The 22,868-nt window shown below is 44.5% G+C and overlaps 1 protein-coding gene across 14 annotated transcripts in view; it reads right to left on the bottom strand.

Annotated features, from left to right (window-relative positions):
* Positions 1–22,868, bottom strand: part of ppfibp2b (PPFIA binding protein 2b) — a 279,873-nt gene that overhangs the window by 6,782 nt on the left and 250,223 nt on the right. For 12 of the 14 annotated variants that reach the window (XM_068046641.1, XM_068046639.1, XM_068046644.1 and 9 more), the window contains 7 exons: positions 22,664–22,814; positions 17,062–17,173; positions 11,604–11,692; positions 9,727–9,849; positions 8,817–8,942; positions 8,006–8,194; positions 4,748–4,915 (listed from right to left, as the gene is read on the bottom strand). In XM_068046641.1, coding sequence (XP_067902742.1) covers positions 4,748–4,915; positions 8,006–8,194; positions 8,817–8,942; positions 9,727–9,849; positions 11,604–11,692; positions 17,062–17,173; positions 22,664–22,814 — 958 coding nt within the window. Of the gene's footprint in view, positions 1–1,949; positions 4,916–8,005; positions 8,195–8,816; positions 8,943–9,726; positions 9,850–11,603; positions 11,693–17,061; positions 17,174–22,663; positions 22,815–22,868 lie in introns of those variants that run through there. The other 2 variants (XM_068046645.1, XM_068046652.1) reach the window with 1 other exon arrangement.

The following is a 22,868-nucleotide window of genomic DNA, read 5'->3' as shown; positions in this document are numbered from 1 at the left end:
CACTTCTGAAAATTAGAGTTTTTTTGTAGCAAATATTAAAGATTTGTACTTTGCAAAAGTGATTCTGACTTGGGAGTCAGCAGTTTCGATTCTGGGCAGGTCAATGGGCAGACTAAAGTGCAGAAGGAGAGAGAGCTTAAAACCAATAGCTTCATTGCCAAGTACGTGAGGTTATTTGTTCCACTTGAAAAGGAAATGAACACCACAGCACCAGTTGTGTGGCAGCTGTGGAATGCGGCAGAAGCCAAAGGGGAAAAAGTGGCCTCACTTCTGGCTCCCTCACTCTGGCTTCTGAGATAATGCCAAAAAATGAATAAAATACCAATGGCATCCAAGCTATTACTGTTTCTAGTAACATGGATCCTGGGGCCTAAAGGCAAAGGTAAAATTCATTAAACTGCCTAGATCTCAAACTACTGCTAACTGACAGGTCTCTCAGTTGATCTCCTATGGCATAACTGCAGCAAGAAGAATCCCTTTCCCAAACCCCTGTGCTCACAAACACTAAACTGAACAGACCAATGAATAAGAAACATAAATGTTACTAGCACTGAGGTGCCTGAACGTGAAGCCTGACCCCTTTGAAAAGGGTTTGAAATTGGATGCTGGATTAGAATTTTCCTATCTTAGCAGCTGATTAACAGCCAAATTATTGTCGGTGAACCTTTTCTTGGATTAACTATGGTAAGCAGGGATCTACCCACAACAGTCAGCCCCATTTATCCAATATATCCCACCTAATCACCACATCCCTCAACTCCATCTACTCACCTTCTAGTTACATCAATCAATCCCATCTACCTACTATATCCCTAAACCTCATCTATCCACTATATCCCTAAACCCCATCTACCCTCATTACTATATCCCGCTTCCCATTTCCCACCTTCTCACCACCTCATCGTGCCACCCTCCAGGGAGAATTGAACTGTTCCTAAATCCAGCCACACCATTCACCCACCTGCAACATGTTCCAAAACGATGCTGATCTTTGGATTTAAAAAAAACTCCACCTGACCACTCTAATTTTTAAATTGTCATGAGCAATTTGCCTGAATCAGTTTCTCACTATTCACGATAGAAAGACATATTTCAGTCACATCATTAGAGCAGAAGGTAGACAGAGACAATTATTGGAAGGAAAGGTCGAAGGAAAAGGTAGGGGAGGGAAGCAGAGGAGAAAATGGATGATGGGTATAATGGGCTTGGTGCAGTTGACCTATGTGGAATGTGCAGCATAGCACAGAGGTGGAGATCCAATGGTAGTCAACCTCCTGGGAAGATGACATCAATGAACGAATGAACTCACTATGATCTCTGAAACCCATTTGGCCACCTCTAAACTCCCTATGGCTGAGAGGAGAGAATGCAGCAGTAAGATTAATTTTGCATCACTCCAGTAAAGAGCTGGCAACAGATACAATGGAGGCCGAATGGCCTCCATCTATACTGTAAACCTCTATGGTTCTATGGAATGCTTAACGCATGAGCTAAATCCCTTTTGTGCATTGCTTTAACAAAGCTTTTAACCTAGTTAATGCCCATGTTAAATTAGTAGAGGGGGAGATTTGGTGCAGGTGTTTGGAGGAGAATGGCACTCATTGCAGTTTCTAACATCTGCAAGGGAAAACTTTTCAAACTGTCAAAATATTTTACTGCCAAAACTTGAGAAAAAAAATCCGTGGTAAAAAGGTGGAGGTGTGATGATGAATATGACCAAAGCCCGAATCAGTTGGAACATTCTAAAAGATGATATTGACTTTACAGCATAGAAACAGGTCATTCAGCCCATCAGGTCTTTGGCAGTCCCATCTATCTCTTCATCTCACCCTATCAGCGTAACCTTCCATTCCATGTACTCATCGAGCTTCCCTCTAAAGGCATCAGACGACCTCTTCCTATTTCCAACCATCCCAGACCGAACACAAAATAAAACAAAGCAAAAAAACTTACCAATAAAAATCTCTTTATTTGTGATTTTGTAAAAACAAAATTAAAACATTATATATAGTCCTTAAAATCTTTAAGAAACCATTACCAGTGGCACTGATAAAGGATATAAATGCGATAGGTAATTTTTGATAAACATTTAAGAATATCAATTTGGGAAATAAGGTAAATTCTTTAAAAAAACTGAGGGGTTATCGGTGTCAACTTGTATATTAAACTTAATAAAGGGTTCAAGTTTTTCTTTAACCCTCCTGGGCCAGGTAACTGTTCATGATGGGGCCTAACATTCAAGTAATCAAGATGAAATCCACGTTCTCCTTAATTTTACAAGTTTCTGATACTACTTTAGGACTTATCCGCCAATGAGGCAACTGCATGAAAAAGCACGTCCCTTTCCTAAACCTCCAGGCCCTTCTCAACTCAAACAGTGAGAAATATAAATACACCAGGTTACCTGATCCTCAAGGGTAACATAGCAATGTCAGGACCTCCTGAATTGAGATGATTTCAAGAGCTAGTTCAGTGGATTTATTTAAAATTTATAAGAAGTATTCTATAGGCATTTTAATTTGTGTGCTTGTATCCTGCCTCATTTAGTTCTACAAAGTGCCACCTCAATATTCAGCACTTTCTAATCTCCCACTGCCACAAATCACTCAACACTGCCAATTAACCTGAAGTCCATGGACAGGAAAATTGGACGAGATGCAAAGATGGAAAATCCACCCTCACCGACTTTAAACTTTGTGCCCCCTTTCCTCAACTAAGAGGTGCGATAACCGGACAAGAGTCACTCCAGAGGTAAGGCATTTAGCTGAATCAAGGCTCTGAAGTGAATTACTCAAGGCAGGGTTCTGCTTCCCCTAAATTTTAATTAATATGTAACTGAGATTAATTTTTCCACAATGGTTTTCAATGGCTTTTCTGTTCCATCCCCAGAACCCAAACCACCCTGAGCTGAAGTGAAACCATTTGCAAAGGAATCATTCTCATCTGCTACCCCTTTGGTCACATCCCTCTGCAATGCAATGAGAATCATAATTGAACTGTACAAAGCCATGGATCCAGAGCATCATCACGATCTTAACTTCATCCTGGATGTTTCAGTGATAGAACATTACAATCGACCCTAATGTAACCCTTTCAGCTGGCAGAACATCCCACAACTGAACAAGCCATGGTATTCATTGTGCCTACTGGCTTAGAGGTAGATTGACCTTTGGTTAACAGACACCATGCTGGATGGTACAATGTGTGTCCCACAAACTAGCTGTTCCAGCAAAACATGGGACCCAACATCTTGGAGCAAAACCTCAATGTGTGCAGTTTAGATCATCTAACTGCTGTGACCTTTGCAGCAGGGCTGGGCTACATCTCACTTACAATCCAGGAGAAATACTCGTTCAAAAATAAAATATGCATTACGAACATAAGTCTACATTAAAAAAAAAATTGGGGAGAATCTATGAATTAGCACTCCCAAAATGGAGCTTTGCATGATAGAAATGGGTGGCAGGAATTTCTTTCGGGGGGAGGGGAGGCCCTGAGCTTAATGTGTCCTGTGTGGTTTCCTTGATCACACCTGCACTTGGGGCTCTAAATTTGCATCACCTACAGATAGGAAAACATGTGACAGAAGGCAGCGATAAAGTGACAATCCTGCAGTAGGGGTAGAGGTTGTGTATTGACTTGTGAACTAGTGAGTTAGATCACATCTGGCAGCAGGTGTGTGGGGACAAAGGTGTCTCAGTCTCTAAACACTGAATTGTTTTCTACGCCCACTTTTCTTCTGTAATACAGCAACTAGGAGATTCAATAGAAAAGTTTAATTTAACATTACTGACAGTTTAAGAAAAATGGCATTTATCTTGGATTACGAGAATATATGTGATGGAACGAACACTGGACAAACATGAGGCACCCAGTAAGGAGATGCTGACAGTTTCTTTGCCCCTATATTAGGGAGGGGCCATATTTACAGATGTTGCCTTCGCGTTGCACATATCAGATTCCACAGACGTGCTACCCGCGATTTCTGGTCCATTCATTCTAAAACATCACACCCACTGTTTCGTTGTTTGCCTTGCTGGATTGATCCATCAGACCTGCACTTTGAGGTTTTATCTTAACCTCTATGATGGAATCAGGGACATTGGACTCAAAATTCCCAGAAATTTACTTGGCGCTCACATCCTCTGCCTCCAATCCCGGGAAAAGTTACACTGGCAGAGCAGAACCAAGGAAATTTCCAATGAACGAGGAGCAGAATGTGCCCCATTCCACTGGAACTTATTTAGTGTCAAATACCAGGAGGCAAGCTAATATTACTTCCTCTTCAAATTATAAATATATTGCGCACAAATATTAAAACACATTTTATACATATTTCAATCCTCTAGAATTACACAATATCGAAGTCATCGCTACGATACCTCATGCCGAAAAATATATTTTTGCGGATTCTGTACAAAATAGAATGCTTTACTGAGACACACAAACACTTCTCTCCACTTAGAGTTAATGTAAAAATGGCGGGTTAAAGGAGACTGCTACATTTTTGCGTCACGGTGAAATGTCACGTTGTTATTTATCCATCGCCAAACCGCAGTTAGGACGGTTAAATCGTTACTTTGGGTTCAGCTTTCTGGATGATCCCTCCAGAGTCGTGTTAGTACATTAGGGAGTGACGCTACACCCACTGCTTCGCTGTCCTGTGTGGTTACCAAACGTTATCGTTTTAAGATCCTGGCTTGCTAGGATCTCCCACTGAAGCGGATCATCACTTCAGATACCCCACCTGCTCCAGCTTGTCCGCCACAGCAGCCTTTGCTTTGTATCCCGCACAATTCCTCTGGGAACCATTGGCTGCTGGATGAATCACAGTCATGGGGCAAAGGTAATCAATCGACTCATCAAACTTCTTCTTTCTCAGATTTCCAAAATGTGAAAAGCCGAGCTTCTTTGGCTAGAATGGGAGAGAGAGAGAAAGAGAAATCAGTGTCCAGTTTAATGTAAATCAGATATCAACTGTTGCTAAGTTGGGCAGCATTCTCTCACCAAAGAGCCTGAGACTGTGGGTTCAAATCAGACTCGAGATTTGAGCACATAATCTCGGCTGATACTCCCAGTGCAGTACTAAGGGAGTGCTGCACTGTCAGAGGTGCCAGCTTTCCAATGAGATGGCAAATCAGGCCTCATCTGCCCTCTCAGATGGACATAAAATATTCCATAGTGCTATTTGAAGAGCAGGGGAGTGCTCCCCATATTCTGGGCTGATAGTTATCCCTCGTTCAATATTACAAAAGCAGATTACCCGCTCATGATCACATTTCTGTTTGTGGGAGCTTGCTTTGCGCAGATTGGTTGCTGCATTTCCTATATTACAACAGTGACTACACTTCAAAAGTACTTCATTGGTTTTTAAAGCACTTTGGGACATTCTGAGGTCGTGAAAAATGCTATATAAATGCAAGCTCTTTTATCTTCTCAGGAAACATGGACTTCGGGATCTGTATGTAACAACCCCGATTCCCCTCCTTCCAATTTCTACCATGTCTCTCGTGAACATATGAGCAATAACGTTCAGGTAAAGACCCTTTGGCTCATCCTTGTGTATCGCAATATATACATTCCCCACCCCCTGCCAAAAACATATGATCTCAACCCACTGCTACTTTCAGTTTGGTTGCTGTTTCTATCAACTCAAAGTGTTTAAACCACTTGAATGTGCAAGGTGGTATCAGATCTTTTTAAAAAGATTCTCTGCGCCATAGAACATCATGTTTTTAGGCCCATACTACCACAGGAAATAGTTGAGGTGAATAGCAATGATGCAGTTTAGGGGAAGCTGGATAAATATGAGGGAGAAAGGAATAGATGAAGAGGGGTGGGAAGTGGCTCGTGTAGAGCATAAACACCAGTATGGACCTGTTGGGCCGAATGGCCTGTTTCTGTGCTGTAAATACTTTGTAATTGACTTGGCCAGAACCAAGAGACCCGAAGATTGCCACGCACGGGGCTTTGAGCTGCGGCTATATGTTTGGGGTGCAGCTGCTGGTGTTTGTTGCATCTCCATTGGCCACTCGCCCCTCGAGAAAACAATTTCAGGGCCACTTCCCTCGCCTGCAGAGATCTGCTGGTAAATTCCAACAACATTCTGCATTTATATAGCCCCTTTTACATAGTAAAGCATCTCAAACCACTTCACAGAAGCAATTAACAAACAAACTTCGACAGTGAGTCACAGAAGGAAATATTAGGACAGGTGATCAAAAGCTTGGTCAAGGAGGTAAGTTTTAAGGAGCGTCTTAAAGGAGGAGGTTAAGAGGTGGAGAGGTTTAGGGAGGAAATTACAGAGTCAGGGTTCAGGCAGCTGAAGGCATGGCCACCAATGGTGGTGTGATTAAAATCAGGGATGCTCAAGAGACCAGAATTGGAAGGGTGCCAACATCTCAGAGGGTTGAAAAGCTGCAGGAGGTTACAGAGATAGGGAGGTGCGAGGCCACGGGCGGATTTGAAAACAAGGAATTTTAAACTTGGTGTTGCCAGTCCGGGAAAAAAGCAGTGAACGCAGGAGTGAAGGGTGAACAGGGCTTGGCACAAGTTAAGATACAGTGCAGCAGAATTTTGAATGAGCTCAAGTTTATGGAGGGTCCAAGATGAGAGGCCAGATGGTAGAGTATTGGAATAGTTGTGTTTGGAGGAAACAAAGGAAGAGATGAGGGTTTCAGAAGGTGAAGAGGAAGGGTTGGAGAGGGTCAGAGGCTTTGGAAGGTTGGGGAAGGGGGGTGGGGAGGGAGGGGGTTGGGTTTGTAGAGGCGAGCACCTAGACGATTGGGGGGGGGATTACTCTCATTGCTCCTGTCTCCATAGGAACAAAGAACTGTACCCGTTTCTGGGGCCACTGAAGAATCCTGAGTGGGAGAGACCCAACACCTGCTCCGCTCATCGGGAACACATTTTGTAGAAGAGTCCGTCAGCAGGCACGAAGCCCCTGGTTTATATATTTAAGGGGCTGAATGTCCTTATTAAGCAGCTGCACATGACGGCTAAATAGTGGTTCCTGTTAACTTAGCAGTTGGACCAAAGCCATCACAGACTGGCTGTAGGCCCTTTCACTTCTGCATTGGTACACTTAGTACCCATTTTACACCCAAAAAACAAGCACAACGATAACCAATTTCTATCCCTCTATCTCCATGTGGAGCTGTCACTCAGAATAAAGGGTAGGCCATTTAGGACTGAGATGCGGAGGAATTTCTTCACTCAGAGGGCGGTGAATCTTCGGAATTCTCTACCCCAGAGGGCTGTGGAGGCTCAGTCACTGAGTATATTCAAGACTGAGATCGATAGATTTCTACATATTAAAAACATCAAGGGTTACAGGGATAGTGCAGGAAAATGGTGTTGAAGTAGATCAACCATGATCTCACTGAATGGCGGAGCAGGCTCGAAGGGCTGAATGGCCTACTCCTGCTCCTATTTCTTATGTTCTGTCACCCAGTGGCCCAAACTGAGTACAATGTTTACTGAAGCAAGATGGTTCAATTGACAGGAAGGCCAAGGGTCTGAACTGACAGGCTTCATTTTTTTCTTTCTAAATTAATTCTCAGGATTTGGATGCCACTATCCATCCCTAGTTGCTCTAAAGAAAGTGGTGGTGAGCAGTCTTCTTGAACCGCTGTAGTCCTTGGGGGGGGCGGGTAGGTACACCCACAGTGCTGTTAGGGAGAGTGTTTCAGGATTTTGACCTAGCAACAGTGAAGGAACAGCGATTTAGTTCCAAGCCAGGAACTATATGGCGTGTGGCTTGGAGGGGAACTTGCAGATAGTGGTGCTGCCATGCGTCTGTTGCCCTTGTCCTTCTAGGTGGCAGATGTTAGGGGTTTGGAAGGTAGGTAGTTAAATGGTCAACCAAGGCAAGTGAAATTTACTAGGAAGAAACCAAACAACTAGTCATGTTGAACAATAGTTACTTTGATTACAACCCTTACAGTGAGACCCTGCTGCCCATGAGGTGCAGTGTATGGCAGAGCAGGACTGTGTGTGTACCTACCCTCACTTTCGCTGTGGTGTTCAGAGGTGTGTAACTACTGGATTCCATTAACTCTCTCTTCTCATGTTGAGCCTCTGAGCCGATCAGCAGGTTGAAGTGCGTGGTCAGGTGTCGCCGAAGTAACGTCTTCTGAGGTGGGATATTGAGGAGCAAAGCCAGTGTTTCAGAGTTAAAGCGTGGCTCCAATATCTACGTCAAGAACACAAGGGATGAGTTAATGGATAAGCATTTCATTCTGCCTTTCATTCAAAGCACCAAGGGAGGGATTACTACAATGCTGGAGACCGTTGATTATAGTTGACTGCCCATCACACAGTCCATCTTACTTCCCTTTCCAATGTCTCAATTTTTAAATTTCAATCCTTGTTTTCAAATCCCTCCATGGCCTCACCCCTCCCTCCCTATCTCTGTAATCTCCTCTAGCCCAGAACCCTCCGAGATCTCTGCACTTCTCTAATTCTGGCCTCCACACATCCCTGATTTTAATTGCTCCACCATTGGCAGCCGTGCCTTCAACTGCCTGGCACCCTAAGCTCTGGAATTCCCTCCCTAAACCTCTCCACCTCTCTCTCTCCTCAAGACACTCTTTAAAACCAACCACTTTGACCAAGATTTTGGTCACCTGCCCCAATATCTCAAGTACCTCGGTGTCAAATATTTGTCTGATAACGCTGCCATGAAGCACCTTGGAATGTTTTACTATGTTAAAGTCACTATATAAATGCAAGATATTGTTGTTGTTCTAAACCAATATCTGTCTAATCAATGAGGGGAGTTGTTTGAGAGTAGATGTTTGAACTGATGGACTTACAACAAGACCACCATGTACGCCACTTCCTCGAAGGTTTGGTGCATATTCTGCGAGATCCACCGACCTCAGCCACTCCATCACGCGATGGTTCGACCACTGGACCACATCGGACGGAGACATGTGATTCTGATCGCAAAGGAAATTTTAAAAAAATGATCCCAGGTTGTTACAAACTTAAAAAGTAATTTGCTTCAAACAATTCCTGAAAATTTCAATCTTGTACCTCTCTTTTGGAAGAAATGTTTGTTTAAACAGTAAGTGCTGGTAACAGAAACAAGAGAGGACTGAAGACAACAATAGTGCAAGGAAGTTTGATACCATCAGAGCCAATATGTGCACAGCAAGATCCCACAAAGAACAACATGATCATCTGATTTTGGGTGTTGATTGGAGGATAAATATTGACCGAGATACCCGGGAGAATTCCCCTCCTCTGCTTTGAAATAGCGGCCGTGGGAACTTTTACGTCCACCTGAGAGGGCAGACGGAGACCTCAGTTTTATGCTTCTTTCAAAAGACGGCATCTCCCTCAGTACTGCAATGGATCGTCAGCCCTCGATTTTGTTCTCAAGTATCCAATGTGGGACTTGAACCCATGACCGTCTGACTCAGTGGTGAGCCTCAACTGAGACAAGCATCGCCCAACACAGGGGTGGGGAGTGCGAAGAGGCAACCCTGGCGAGGGTGGATCACACGCCTCTTAGGAATCCCAACAGACTGTACTTAAGGTGGACAGGACCACGTGATGGGTTTGGGAAATGATGCACTGCTCTCCCAGCCATATTTCCCTCTCTATGCTGTGCCCGGCTGTCGTTGCCCGCCAAGCAGCCCAAGCTGTAACTCCAGCCTGCGGACTTTCAGTCAATGGCGAGTGCTTCTCACCAATGTTTGACAATGAAAATCCCCTTACCTCGTCAGAAGGCCTACGTCGAAGGCAGTTAGGTTGGAACGTGTTGGCATGTAGCACGTGAATGGCACACTTGATACTCAGGTGATGCAGCTGGCTAGTAACTTTTAGAAACAAAAGATCATTCTGCAAAGAAAGAGAATAGCCTTCGGTCAGATCTTCTTGCTCAATGGCATGTTCACATGACAGGTACAGTCCAACTTGCTGAGATGGGAGGAATCTGATCTACTTGTTCATCATCCTGCTCATAATGTGCTTTAGGGAACCAGTTCCATCATGACCCATCGCCAATATAGCCTAGTCAAGCACTATGTTATAAGGATTTAAGACTAACCATTACAACGGAAATTCTTTTTGAGGCTTGACATGTTTATGTGGGCGTATATACACAAGTCTTCGAAGGCGGCAGGACAAACTGAGAAGGCTGTTAACCACATACCAGATCCTTGGCTTTACAAATATCTGCATAGAGTGCAGAAGCAAGGATGTTATGCTAAACCTTTATAAGTCACTAGGTGGGGCCCCCATTGTGTCCAATTCTGGGCATCACACTTTAGGAAGAATGTTGAAGCCTTGGAGAGGGTGCGGAGGAGATTTACTAGAATGGTAGCAGGAATGAGGGACTTTAGTTTCATGGAGAGACTGGAGAAGCTGGGATTGTTCTCCTTAGAGCAGAGAAGGTGAGGGGGAATTGGAGTAGAGGTCTTCAAAATCATGAAGGGTTTTGATACAGTAAATAACTGGGTTCCACGGATACCAAGATCACATAAGAACATGACAACATAGGAAGTGATAACAAGAGGACACAGATTTAAGATAACTGGCAAAAGAACCAGAAGGGAGAAGAGGAGAAATGTTTTTGCACAGTGATTTATGATCTGCACTGCCTGAAAGGGCAAAGAAAGCAGATTCAATAGCTTTTGAAATGAAAATGAAGGTTGTGGGGGGGGGGGGGGGGCGTGGGGGGGAACATACAACTTGAATTTATACGGTGCCTTTAATGCAGAAAAACACCCAACGACACATCACAGGAGCAATTATCAAATAAAAATTTGACACCGAGCTACATATGGAGATATTAAGTCAGATGACCAACAGCCTGTTCAAAGTGGTAAGTTTTAAGAAAGATATAATAGCTGTTTTGAATTATACTTCTCACAACCTGATGTGGTACTTTCAAGTTGTACATCTGTAAATGGCATGAAACGTTTAACATTCAGATGCAAGAAGCTTAGATTTCACCTTACAATCTGATCATTAGAGTTGGCAGGTCATGTTACAGTTGTATAAGACTTTGGTTCGGCCACATTTGGAATACTGCGTGCAGTTCTGGTCGCCACATTACCAAAAGGATGTAGATGCTTTGGAGAGGGTGCAGAGGAGGTTCACCAGGATGTTGCCTGGTATGGAGGGCGCTAGCTATGAAGAGAGGTTGAGTAGATTAGGATTATTTTCATTAGAAAGACAGAGGTTGAGGGGGGACCTGATTGAGGTGTACAAAATCATGAAGCAAGAAGCTTTTTCCCCAGAGTGGGGGATTCAATTACTAGGGGTCACGAGTTCAAAGTGAGAGGGGAAAAGTTTAGGGGGGATATGCGTGGAAAGTTCTTTACGCAGAGGGTGGTGGGTGCCTGGAACGCGTTGCCAGCGGAGGTGGTAGACACGGGCACAATAGCGTCTTTTAAGATATATCTAGACAAATACATGAATGGGCAGGAAGCAAAGAGATACAGACCCTTAGAAAATAGGCGACATGTTTAGATAGAGGATTTGGATCGGCGTAGGCTTGGAGGGCCGAAGGGCCTGTTCCTGTGCTGTAATTTTCTTTGTTCTTTGTTCTTTATCACAAGTTTCTGATCCTCCCCAGTGAAGTAACTCACCACAGTTAGGTACTGGAGCACTCTCCCATCCACTCTGGCTTCATTGAATTGGTCCTTGTATTGAGGTAAGCCCACGTCATCAAGCCAACCTGAGAACAATGCAAGACAGAGCGTGAAAGGAGATCGTTGTTTGATTGCCTGACGCAAGCAACAAACATAGAACTAGACACTTTGTTGCCTTGCATCATCATTCCTTTGACCAATTAATCATACCTGCCCTCCACCCTCTCACAGACCTTACACCTTTTGTTCCTTTCCTGCCTGTCTACTTGATTAAAAGCAGTTCACCTCTAAAATCTTCCAGTTCTGATGAAAGATCGTCAACCTGAAAAGTTAACTCTATTTCTCTCTCCACTGATGCCGCCTGACCTGCTGAGTATTTTCTGTTTTTATCGGATCTGGATGCTTCTAGTTTTATTTTCTTCCAACGTGGTGACTTATCTGAGTATGCAACATAATGAAACTGTTAACATAATGAAGCTCCTCCATTGCAGGATGGGTTCTCCCAAACCACATGTTAAAAATGAAGTATGTTCAAAGTTGCATCTTATTTCAGATACATTATAAACTCTACCCATGCAACACACGTGAATTCCATTTGGGCTCAGCCACCGTTAGTTGCTCCTTAACGAGTTGCTAAATCAAAAAAAAATAACACATGGGCGGCACAGTGGCGTAGTGGTTAGCACCGCAGCCTCACAGCTCCAGGGACCTGGGTTCGATTCTGGGTACTGCCTGTGTGGAGTTTGCAAGTTCTCCCTGTGACCACGTGGGTTTTCGTCGGGTGCTCCGGTTTCCTCCCATAAGCCAAAAGACTTGCAGGTTAATAGGTAAATTGGCCATTATAAATTGCCCCTAGTATAGGTAGGTGGTAGGGGAAGGTGGGGATGTGATAGGAATATGGGATTAATGTAGGATTAGTATAAATGGGCGGTTGATGGTAAGCACAGACACGGTGGGCCGAAAGGCCTGTTTCAGTGCTGTATCTCTAAATAAAAATAAATAAAAATACCAGGACTGTGAGGTCATACCTACCAGGAAATGATGAATAGGCTCTTTTCTTTTGAAAAGAAAAGGCTGAGGGGTGACCTGATCAAAGTTTTGAAAATTATGAAAGGCTCTGATAAAGTGGATAGAGAGAGAAACATAGAACCATAGAAAAATAGGAGGATCAGGCCATTCAGCCCTTCGTGCCTGCTCCACTATTCAATACGATCATGGCTGATCATCCAAACTCAGTACCCGGTTTCCGCTTTCTCCCCGTATCCCTTGATCCCTTTAGCCCGAAGAACTATATCTAACTCTTTCTTGAATATACTTAATGATTTGGCCTCAACTGCTTTCTGTGGTAGAGAATTCCACAGGTTCACCACTCTCGGGGTGAAGGAATCTCTCCTCATCTCAGTCCTAAATGGCTTACCCCTTATCCTTAGACTGTGACCCCTGGTTCTGGACTCCCCCGCCATCGGGAACATCCTTCCTGCATCTAGCCTGTCCCGTCCTGTTAAAATTTTGTAGGTTTCTATGAGATCCCCTCTTATTCTTCTAAACTCTAGCGAATACAAGTCTAATCGACCCAATCTCTCTTCATATGTCAGTCCTGCCATCCCAGGAATCAGTCTGGTAAACCTTCGCTGCACTCCCTCTATAGCAAGAACATCCTTCCTCAGATAAGGAGACCAAAACTGCACAATACTCAAGGTGTGGTCTCACCAAGGCCTTGTATAATTGCAGCAAGACATCCTTGCTCCTGTACTCGAATCCTCTCACTATGAAGGCCAACATACCATTTACTTTCTTAACTGCCTGCTGCACCTGCATGCTTACTTTCAGCGACTGGTGCACAAGGACACCAGGTCTCGCTGCACATCTCCCTTTCCCAACCTATCGCCGTTCAGATAATAATCTGCCTTTCTGTTTTTGCCACCAAAGTGGATAACCTCACATTTATCCACATTATACTGCATCTGCCATGTATTTGCCCACTCACTCAACCTGTTCAAATCACACTGGAGCTTCTCTGCATCCTCCTCACAGTTCACACTCCCACCCAACTTTGTGTCATCTGCAACCTTGGATATATTACATTTAATTCCCTCATCTACATCATTAATATATATTGTGAATAGCTGGGGTCCTAGCACTGATCCCTGCAATACTCCACTAGTCACTGCCTGACACTCGGAAAAAGATCCGTTTATTCCTACTCTTTGTTTCCTGTCTGCCAACCAGTTCGCTATCCATGTCAGTACCTTACCCCCAATCCCATGTGCTTTAATTTTGCATGCTAATCTCTTACATGGAACCTTATCGAAAGCCTTCTGAAAGTCCAAAACACCACATCCACAGGTTCTCCCTCATCTATTCTACTAGTTACATCCTCAAAAAACTCCAGTAGATTTCTCTTTCGTAAATCCATGTTGACTTTGTCCGATCCTGTCACTGTTTTCCAAGTGCTCTGCTATTACATCTTTTATAGTGGACACTAGCATTTTTCCCACCACTGATGTCAGCCTAACCGATCTATAATTCCCTGTTTTCTCTCTACCTCCTTTTTTTTTAATAGTGGGGTTATATTAGCTACCCTCCAATCCCTTGGAACTGTTCCAGAGTCTACGGAATTTTGAAAAATGACCAGCAATGCATCCACTATTTCTAGGCCACTTCCTTAAGTATTCTGGGACGTAGATTATTAGGCCCAGGGGATTTATCGGCCTTTAATCCCATCAATTTCCGTGACACCATTTCCCTACTAATACTGATTTCATACAGTTCCTCCTTCTCACTAGACCCTAGGTTCTCCAACGTTTCTGGGAGGTAATCTGTGTCCTCCCTTGTGAAGACAGAACCAAAGTATGTATGTAATTGGTCTGCCATTTCTTGTTCCCCATTATAAATTCCCCCGTTTCTCACTGTAAGGGACCCACATTTGTCTTCACTAATCTTTTTCTCTTCACATATCTATAGAAGCTTTTACAGTCAGTTTTTATGTTCTCTGCAAGCTTACTCTCATACTCTATTTTCCCCTTCTTAATCAATCCCTTTATCCTCCTTTGCTGAATTATAAACTGCTCCCAATCCTCAGGTTTGCTGCTTGTTCTGGCCATTGTATATTTCTCCTCCTTGGATCTAATACTGTCCCTAATTTCTTTTGTAAGCCACGGTTGAGCCACCCTTCCTGTTTTATTTTTGCACTGGACAGGAATGAATAATTGTTGTAATTCATCCATGAGCTCTTTAAATGCTATCCATTGCCTATCCATTGTCAACGTTTTAAGTAACGTTCCCCAATCTATCATATACAACTCACGCCTCATACCTTCATAGTTTCCTTTATTTAGATTCAGGACCCTAGTCTTGGAATCAACTCTCTCACTCTCCATCTTAATGAAGAATCCTATCATGTTATGGTCGCTCTTCCCCAAAGTACCCCACACAAGATTGTTAACTAATCCTCTCTCATTATACAATACCCAGTCTAGGATGGCCTGTTCTCTAGTTGGTTCCTCAACGTATTAATCCAAAAAAAATCATGTACGCACTCCAGGGATTCCTCCTCTGCAGTATTATTGCTAATTTGGCTTGCCCAATCTATCTGTAGATGAAAGTCACCCATAATTACAGTTGTTTCCACTTGCAGGGAAGAGCAAAACTAAAGGCCATCAATATAAGTCAATCAAAAAATCAAATACATAATTGAGAAGAAACTTCTTTGCCCAGGGAGTGGTGAGAATGTGCAACTCACTACCCTAGGGAATGGTTGAGGGGAATAGTATAGATACATTTAAGGGGAAGCTGCAGAAAAGCACATGAGGGAGAAAGGAATAGAAGGATATGCAGATAGACAAGGAAGGATGGGAGGAGGCTCGAGTGGAGTATAAATACCAGCAAAGACTCTTTGGGCCTCCTTATCTCGAAAGACAATGGATACGCGCCTGGAGGTGGTCAGTGGTTTGTGAAGCAGCGCCTGGAGTGGCTATAAAGGCCAATTTTAGAGTGACAGACTCTTCCACAGGTGCTGCAGAGAAATTTGTTTGTCGGGGCTGTTGCACAGTTGGCTCTCCCCTTGCGCCTCTGTCTTTTTTCCTGCCAACTACTAAGTCTCTTCGACTCGCCACATTTTAGCCCCGTCTTTATGGCTGCCCGCCAGCAAAGACTGGTTGGGCCAAATGGCCTCATTCTGTGCTGGATATTCTATGTAACAGCTCCCGCTTGGTTGTGCTGGTTTTTTCAATGTAATTCGTCTGAAATCAGTGAAACCAGCACAAAAAATCATGGAATTTTAAGCGTAAATTACGCCCCGTAAAAATTAAGGTTCGGCAATTTTTTTTTGTGCTAGTTTAGAAAAGATTGTAATGGAAGCCAGCCCTGCCCACAAAACAGGCCACACCTCCAGACTGAATTGATCGCCACGCCAAGTTCTCGCTAATTACACTCGTTTGCAGGTCTTTGAGAAGGCTTTTAAAATTAAACTGGTTCTTTCAGATGCAAGAGACCAATAAGCACTTTTTAAAAGCTTTTTAATATCTTTTTTTTTAAACTTTACTACGAAATTGACTGTTGTACACCAATCTAACTAGAAAATGGTTCTGCATATTTTTTTTTAAAGTAATTTTCAATTTAAAATTGGGTTACTCACAGGTTCTGGACTGATACTGCGATGGAAAATGCTCATTTTTGTGAAAAGTCAATTTTCAGTATTAATCAAACTGCAACAAGATACCACTTCAATATTTCATGGAATACTGTTGAAAGCAATTTTGCTTCAAAACATTCAGCTCCAAAACACAGCCCGGTTGCACTGGTTCATGGCAGATTTTGCATTCAATGATATGCAAATGAGTTTGAGCGAAAACGCAATAAAAAAAACACTTCTCAAAACTAGCACCATTTTCATCGAATCATAGACTGGTTATAGCACAAGAGGTGGCCATTTGAACCATTGAGCCAGTGCCGGCGATATCTGCAAGAAAAATTTAGCTAGTCCCACTCCACGTCCTCTACCCATTCAGGTGCTTATCCAATTCCCCTTTGAAGGCTTCGATTGAATCTGCCTCCTTTACACTCTTAGGCAGTGCATCCATATCGTAACCACTCACTGTCTAAAAAAAGTTATTCCTCATCTCGCCTTTAATTCTTTTTCCAATCACCTTAAATCGGTGTCCTCTAATTCACAACCCCTCTGCCAATGGGAACAGTTCCTCTCTACTCTGTCTAGACCATGAATGATTTTGAACACCTCTATCAAATCGCCCGAGTCTTCTAATCTATGCACGTAACTGAAGTCTCTCACCTGTGGAACCATTTTTGTAATCTTTTCTGTACCCTCTCAAAAGTCTTCATCTGCTTCCATTTTGGGTGCAGTCTGCACCCTGATCATTCACAGCGCCCAAAGCAGAAACTCTATCCTGTGAACTTTGATTGAACTTTGTCCTGCCACATGATGGACTGTACTTACGTGTGACCCAGATGTAGTCCAGCTTCCCTGGGTTGTCGTTCTGTCCGTTACTGACTGTCTTCTGCAGCATTTGGATTTTCTTCCTATGCAGTGGGTGTTTGATGCCCAACTCCTGCATCCAAAATCAAAAAATTCAGAAGTTTAAAAAAAAAAGACTTTGCATTTATATCGCATGACCTGAGGACGTCTCAAAGCAACTTACAGTCAAATCAGCATTTTTTGAAGTGTAGTTACTGGTTGTAATTCAGGGAACACAGTGACTTTATTGCACATAGCATGATCCCACAAACAGCAATCTGATAATAACTGTGCCATCTGTTTTAGTGATGTTGATTGAGGGATAAATATTGGCCAGGACACTGGGGAGAACTTAACCCGCTCCTACCTCCTTCCCAAAATCCACAAACAGGACTGTCCCGGCAGACCCATTGTGTCAGCCTGCTCCTGCTCCACTGAACTTATTTCTTCCTATCTTGACTCTATCTTTTCTCCGCTGGTCCAGTCTCTTCCCACCTACATCCTGATGCCCCACGTCATTGACAATTTCCAGTTTCCTGGCCCCAACCGCCTCCTCTTCACTATGGACGTCCAATCTCTCTACACGTCCATCCCCCACCAAGACAGTTTGAGGGCTCTCTGCTTCTTCCTTGAACAGAGGCCCAACCAGTCCCCATCCACCACCACACTCCTCCGCCTGGCTGAACTTGTTCTCACATTGAACAACTTCTCCTTCAACTTCACTCAATTCCTTCAAGTAAAAGGTGTTGCTATGGATACCCGCATGGGTCCTAGTTATGCCAGTCTTTTTGTGGGATATGTTGAACATTCCTCGTTCCAGTCCTACTCAGGCCTCCTCCCCCAACTCTTTTTCTGGTACATTGATGACTGTATCGGTGCAGTTTCCTGCTCCTGCCCCGAACTGGAAAACTTTAAATCAACGTTGCTTCTAATTTCCACCCTTCTCTCACCTTTACATAGTCCATCTCCAACACTTCCCTTCCTCGACTTCTCTATCTCCATCTCTGGTAAGCTACCTCGACTACACTTCTTCACACCCTGCCTCCTGTAAGGACTCCATTCCATTCTCCCAGTTTCTCCATCTCCGAAGCATCTGCTCTGATGATGCTACCTTCCATGACAGCACTTCCATGACAGCAAGGGTTCCCCTTGTCCTCACGATCCACCCCATCAGCCTCCATATCCAAAGGATCATCCTCTGCCATTTCCACCACCTCCAGCGCGATGCCACTACCAAACGCATCTTCCCCTCCCAGCATTCCAAAGAACAAAGAACAGTACAGCACAGGAACAGGCCATTCGGCCCTCCAAGCCTGCGTCAATCTTGATGCCTGCCGAAACTAACACCTTCTGCACTTCCGGGGCCCATATCCCTCTATTCCCTTCCTATTCATATATTTGTCAAGATGTCTCTTAAACGTCGCTATCGTATCTGCTTCCACCACTTCCCCTGGCAGCAAGTTCCATGCACTCACCACCCTCTGTGTAAAAAACTTGCCTCGCACATCCCCTCTAAACTTTGCCCCTTGCACCTTAAACCTATGTCCCCTAGTAACTGACTCTTCCACCCTGGGAAAAAGCTTCTGACTATCCACTCTCTCCATGCCGCTCATAACTTTGTAAACCTCTATCGTGTCGCCCCTCCACCTCTGTTGTTCCAGTGAAAACAATCCGAGTTTTTCCAACCTCTCCTCATAGCTAATGCCCTCCAGACCAGGCAACATCCTGGTAAACCTCCTCTGTACCCTCTCGAAAGCCTCCACTTCCTTCTGGTAGTGAGGGGACCAGAATTGCACGCAATATTCTAAGTGTGGCCTAACTAAGGTTCTGTACAGCTGCAGCATGACTTGCCAATTTTTATACTCTATGTCCCGACCGATGAAGGCAAGCATGCCGTATGCCTTCTTGACTACCTTATCCACCTGCGTTGCCACTTTCATTGACCTGTGGACCTGTACGCCCAGATCTTGCTGCCTGTCAATACTCCTAAGGGTTCTGCCATTTACTGTATACCTCCCACCTGCATTAGACCTTTCAAAATGCATGACCTCACATTTGTCCGGATTAAACTCCATCTGCCATTTCTCCGCCCAAGTCTCCAACCGATCTATATCCTGCTGTATCCTCTGACAATCCTCATCATTATCCGCAGCTCCACCAACCTTTGTGTCGTCCGCAAACATACTAATCAGACCAGCTACATTTTCCTCCAAATCATTTATATATACTACAAACAGCAAAGGTCCCAGCACTGATCCCTGCGGAACACCACTAGTCACATCCCTCCATTCAGAAAAACACCCATCCACTGTTACCCTCTGTCTTCTGTGACTGAGCCAGTTCTGTACCCATCTTGCCAGCTCACCTGATTCCGTGTGACTTCACCTTTTGCATCAGTCTGCAATGCGGGACCTTGTCAATGGCTTTACTGAAGTCCATATAGACAACATCCACCGCCCTTCCCTCATCAATCATCTTCGTCACTTCCTCAAAAAACTCAATCAAATTAGTAAGACACGACCTCCCCTTCACAAAACCATGCTGTCTCTCGCTAATAAGTTTGTTTGTTTCCAAACGGGAGTAAATCCTGTCCCGAAGAATCCTCTCTAATAGTTTCCCTACCACTGATGTGAGGCTCACCGGCCTATAATTTCCTGGATTATCCTTACCACCCTTCTTAAACAAAGGAACAACATTGGCTATTCTCCAGTCCTCTGGGACTTCACCTGTAGCCAATGAGGATGCAAAGATTTCTGTCAAGGCCCCAGCAATTTCTTCCCTTGCCTCCCTCAGTATTCTAGGGTAGATCCCATCAGGCCCTGGGGACTTATCTACCTTAATGCTTTGCAAGACACCCAACACCTCCTCCTTTTTGATAATGAGATGACTGAGACTATCTGCACTCCCTTCCCTCGGCTCATCATCCCCCAAGTCCTTCTCTTTGGTGAATACTGCTGCAAAGTACTCATTTAGCACCTTGCCCATTTCCTCTGGCTCCACACATAGATTCCCATCTCTGTCCTTGAGCGGGCCAACCCTTTCCCTGGTTACCCTCTTGCTCTTTATATACGTATAAAAAGCCTTGGGATTTTCCTTAATCCTGTTTGCCAATGACTTTTCATGACCCCTTTTCGCCCTCCTAACTCCTTGCTTAAGTTCCGAAGGGATTGTTCCCTCTGCGACACCCTGGTCCATTCCTCCATCATCCCCACCACCTCGTCCCCTTCCCATGGCACCTTCCCTTGCAATCGCAGGAGGTCTAATACCGGCCCATTTACCTCCTCTCTCCTCACTATCCCAGGCCCCAAACACTCCTTTCAGGTGAAGCAGCGATTTACTTGCACTTCTTTCAATGTAGTATACTGTATTCGCTGCTCACAATGTAGTCTCCTCTACACTGGGGAGAACAAACACAGACTGGTGACCGCTTTGCAGAACACCTCCCCTCAGTCTGCAAGCAGGACCCCGAGCTTCCGATTGTTTGCCATTTCAACACTACCCCCTGCTCTCATGCTCACATCTCTGTCCTGGGATTGCTGCAGTGTTCCAGTGAACATCAACGCAAGCTCGAGGAACAGCATCTCATTTACCGATTAGGCATACTACAGCCTGCCGGACTGAACATCGAGTTCAATCATTTCAGAGCATGACGGGCCCCCTCATTTGACTTTTACTTTTAGTTATTTTTTCCTTTTTCCTTTTCTTTTTATATTTTTTGTGTTCATTTTATTTTATTTCATCTTAGTTTGTTCAGTTTGCTTACCCACTGTTTTTTTTTTCATGTTTGTACTTGCGGCTGTTCAATTTTCGGTCAGTTAACACCCTATCTGTACCAATGCTTTGTCTTTCAACACACCATTAACATATTGTTTGCCTTTGCTCCACGACCTTCTGGTCAGCTATTCTGTGACCTTGTCCTATCTACACCTTCTCCTTTGTTATCTCTTGCCCAATCCCTGCTTTACTTGCTTATAACCTTTTACCTTTCCTATCCTGAGTGGTGTGAAACAGGGCTGTGTTCTCGCACCCACACTTTTTGGGATTTTCTTCTCCCTGCTGCTTTCACATGCGTTCAAATCCTCTGAAGAAGGAATTTTCCTCCACACAAGATCAGGGGGCAGGTTGTTCAACCTTGCCCGTCTAAGAGCGAAGTCCAAAGTACGGAAAGTCCTCATCAGAGAACTCCTCTTTGCTGACGATGCTGCTTTAACATCTCACACTGAAGAATGCCTGCAGAGTCTCATCGACAGGTTTGCGTCTGCCTGCAATGAATTTGGCCTAACCATCAGCCTCAAGAAAACGAACATCATGGGGCAGGATGTCAGAAATGCTCCATCCATCAATATTGGCGACCACGCTCTGGAAGTGGTTCAAGAGTTCACCTACCTAGGCTCAACTATCACCAGTAACCTGTCTCTAGATGCAGAAATCAACAAGCGCATGGGTAAGGCTTCCACTGCTATGTCCAGACTGGCCAAGAGAGTGTGGGAAAATGGCGCACTGACACGGAACACAAAAGTCCGAGTGTATCAGGCCTGTGTCCTCAGTACCTTGCTCTACGGCAGCGAGGCCTGGACAACGTATGCCAGCCAAGAGCGACGTCTCAATTCATTCCATCTTCGCTGCCTTCGGAGAATACTTGGCATCAGGTGGCAGGACTATATCTCCAACACAGAAGTCCTTGAAGCGGCCAACACCCCCAGCTTATACACACTACTGAGTCAGCGGTGCTTGAGATGGCTTGGCCATGTGAGCCGCATGGAAGATGGCAGGATCCCCAAAGACACATTGTACAGCGAGCTCGCCACTGGTATCAGACCCACCGGCCGTCCATGTCTCCGTTATAAAGACGTCTGCAAACGCGACATGAAATCGTGTGACATTGATCACAAGTCGTGGGAGTCAGTTGCCAGCATTCGCCAGAGCTGGCGGGCAGCCATAAAGACAGGGCTAAATTGTGGCGAGTCGAAGAGACTTAGTAGTTGGCAGGAAAAAAGACAGAGGCGCAAGGGGAGAGCCTACTGTGCAACAGCCCCAACAAACAAATTTCTCTGCAGCACCTGTGGAAGAGCCTGTCACTCCAGAATTGGCCTTTATAGCCACTCCAGGCGCTGCTTCACAAACCACTGACCACCTCCAGGCGCGTATCCACTGTCTCTCGAGATAAGGAGGCCCAAAAGAAACCTTTTACGTTTCTAATATTTGTTAGTTCTGAAGAAGGGTCACTTTTATTATACTGGGGAGAACTCCCCTGCTCTTCTTCAAAATAGAGCTGTGAATTTTTTCCCCCTTCCTGCTGAGGTGGCAGACAGGCCCTCAGTTTTAATGTTTCATCTGAAAGACTGCACCACCGACAGTGCAGCACTCCCTCAGTACTGCACTGGAGTGTCAGCCTAGATTAGGTCTCTGGAACGGGACTTGAACCCACAACCTTCTGACCTCGGGGTGAGAGTGCTACCCACTGAGCGTTGGCTGACAGCTGAACTGCAGAATGCTTTTTGTAGCAATGGTGCCTCGACTGCCCTTTTTTTGCAATCAAGTTAGTACTTCTTTAATTTACCCCAGCTCATGTGTTTTGACTTACCTTCTCAAGTTCCTGAGGTGTTGCTGATAATAGTGTCTGTCCAGAAGTGACCCATTGCCTAGCCAAAGCCACATACTGGCCAAGCCCACCGTCTTGGAGCCAAGTGCAGACCTGTTCAGTTGTCCATTGAGAAAACGGTGCATCTGGGTCTCTGAAAAATTAATGTCATCAGAAGCTTTTCAGCCAGAATTGTATAAACATAGAC

The sequence above is a fragment of the Heterodontus francisci genome, chromosome 14 (genome assembly GCF_036365525.1).
Source record: "Heterodontus francisci isolate sHetFra1 chromosome 14, sHetFra1.hap1, whole genome shotgun sequence".
NCBI lineage: Eukaryota > Metazoa > Chordata > Chondrichthyes > Heterodontiformes > Heterodontidae > Heterodontus > Heterodontus francisci.
The sequence above is the reverse complement of the archived record's forward strand: the minus strand, read 5'-3'. Positions and strand labels throughout refer to the sequence as shown.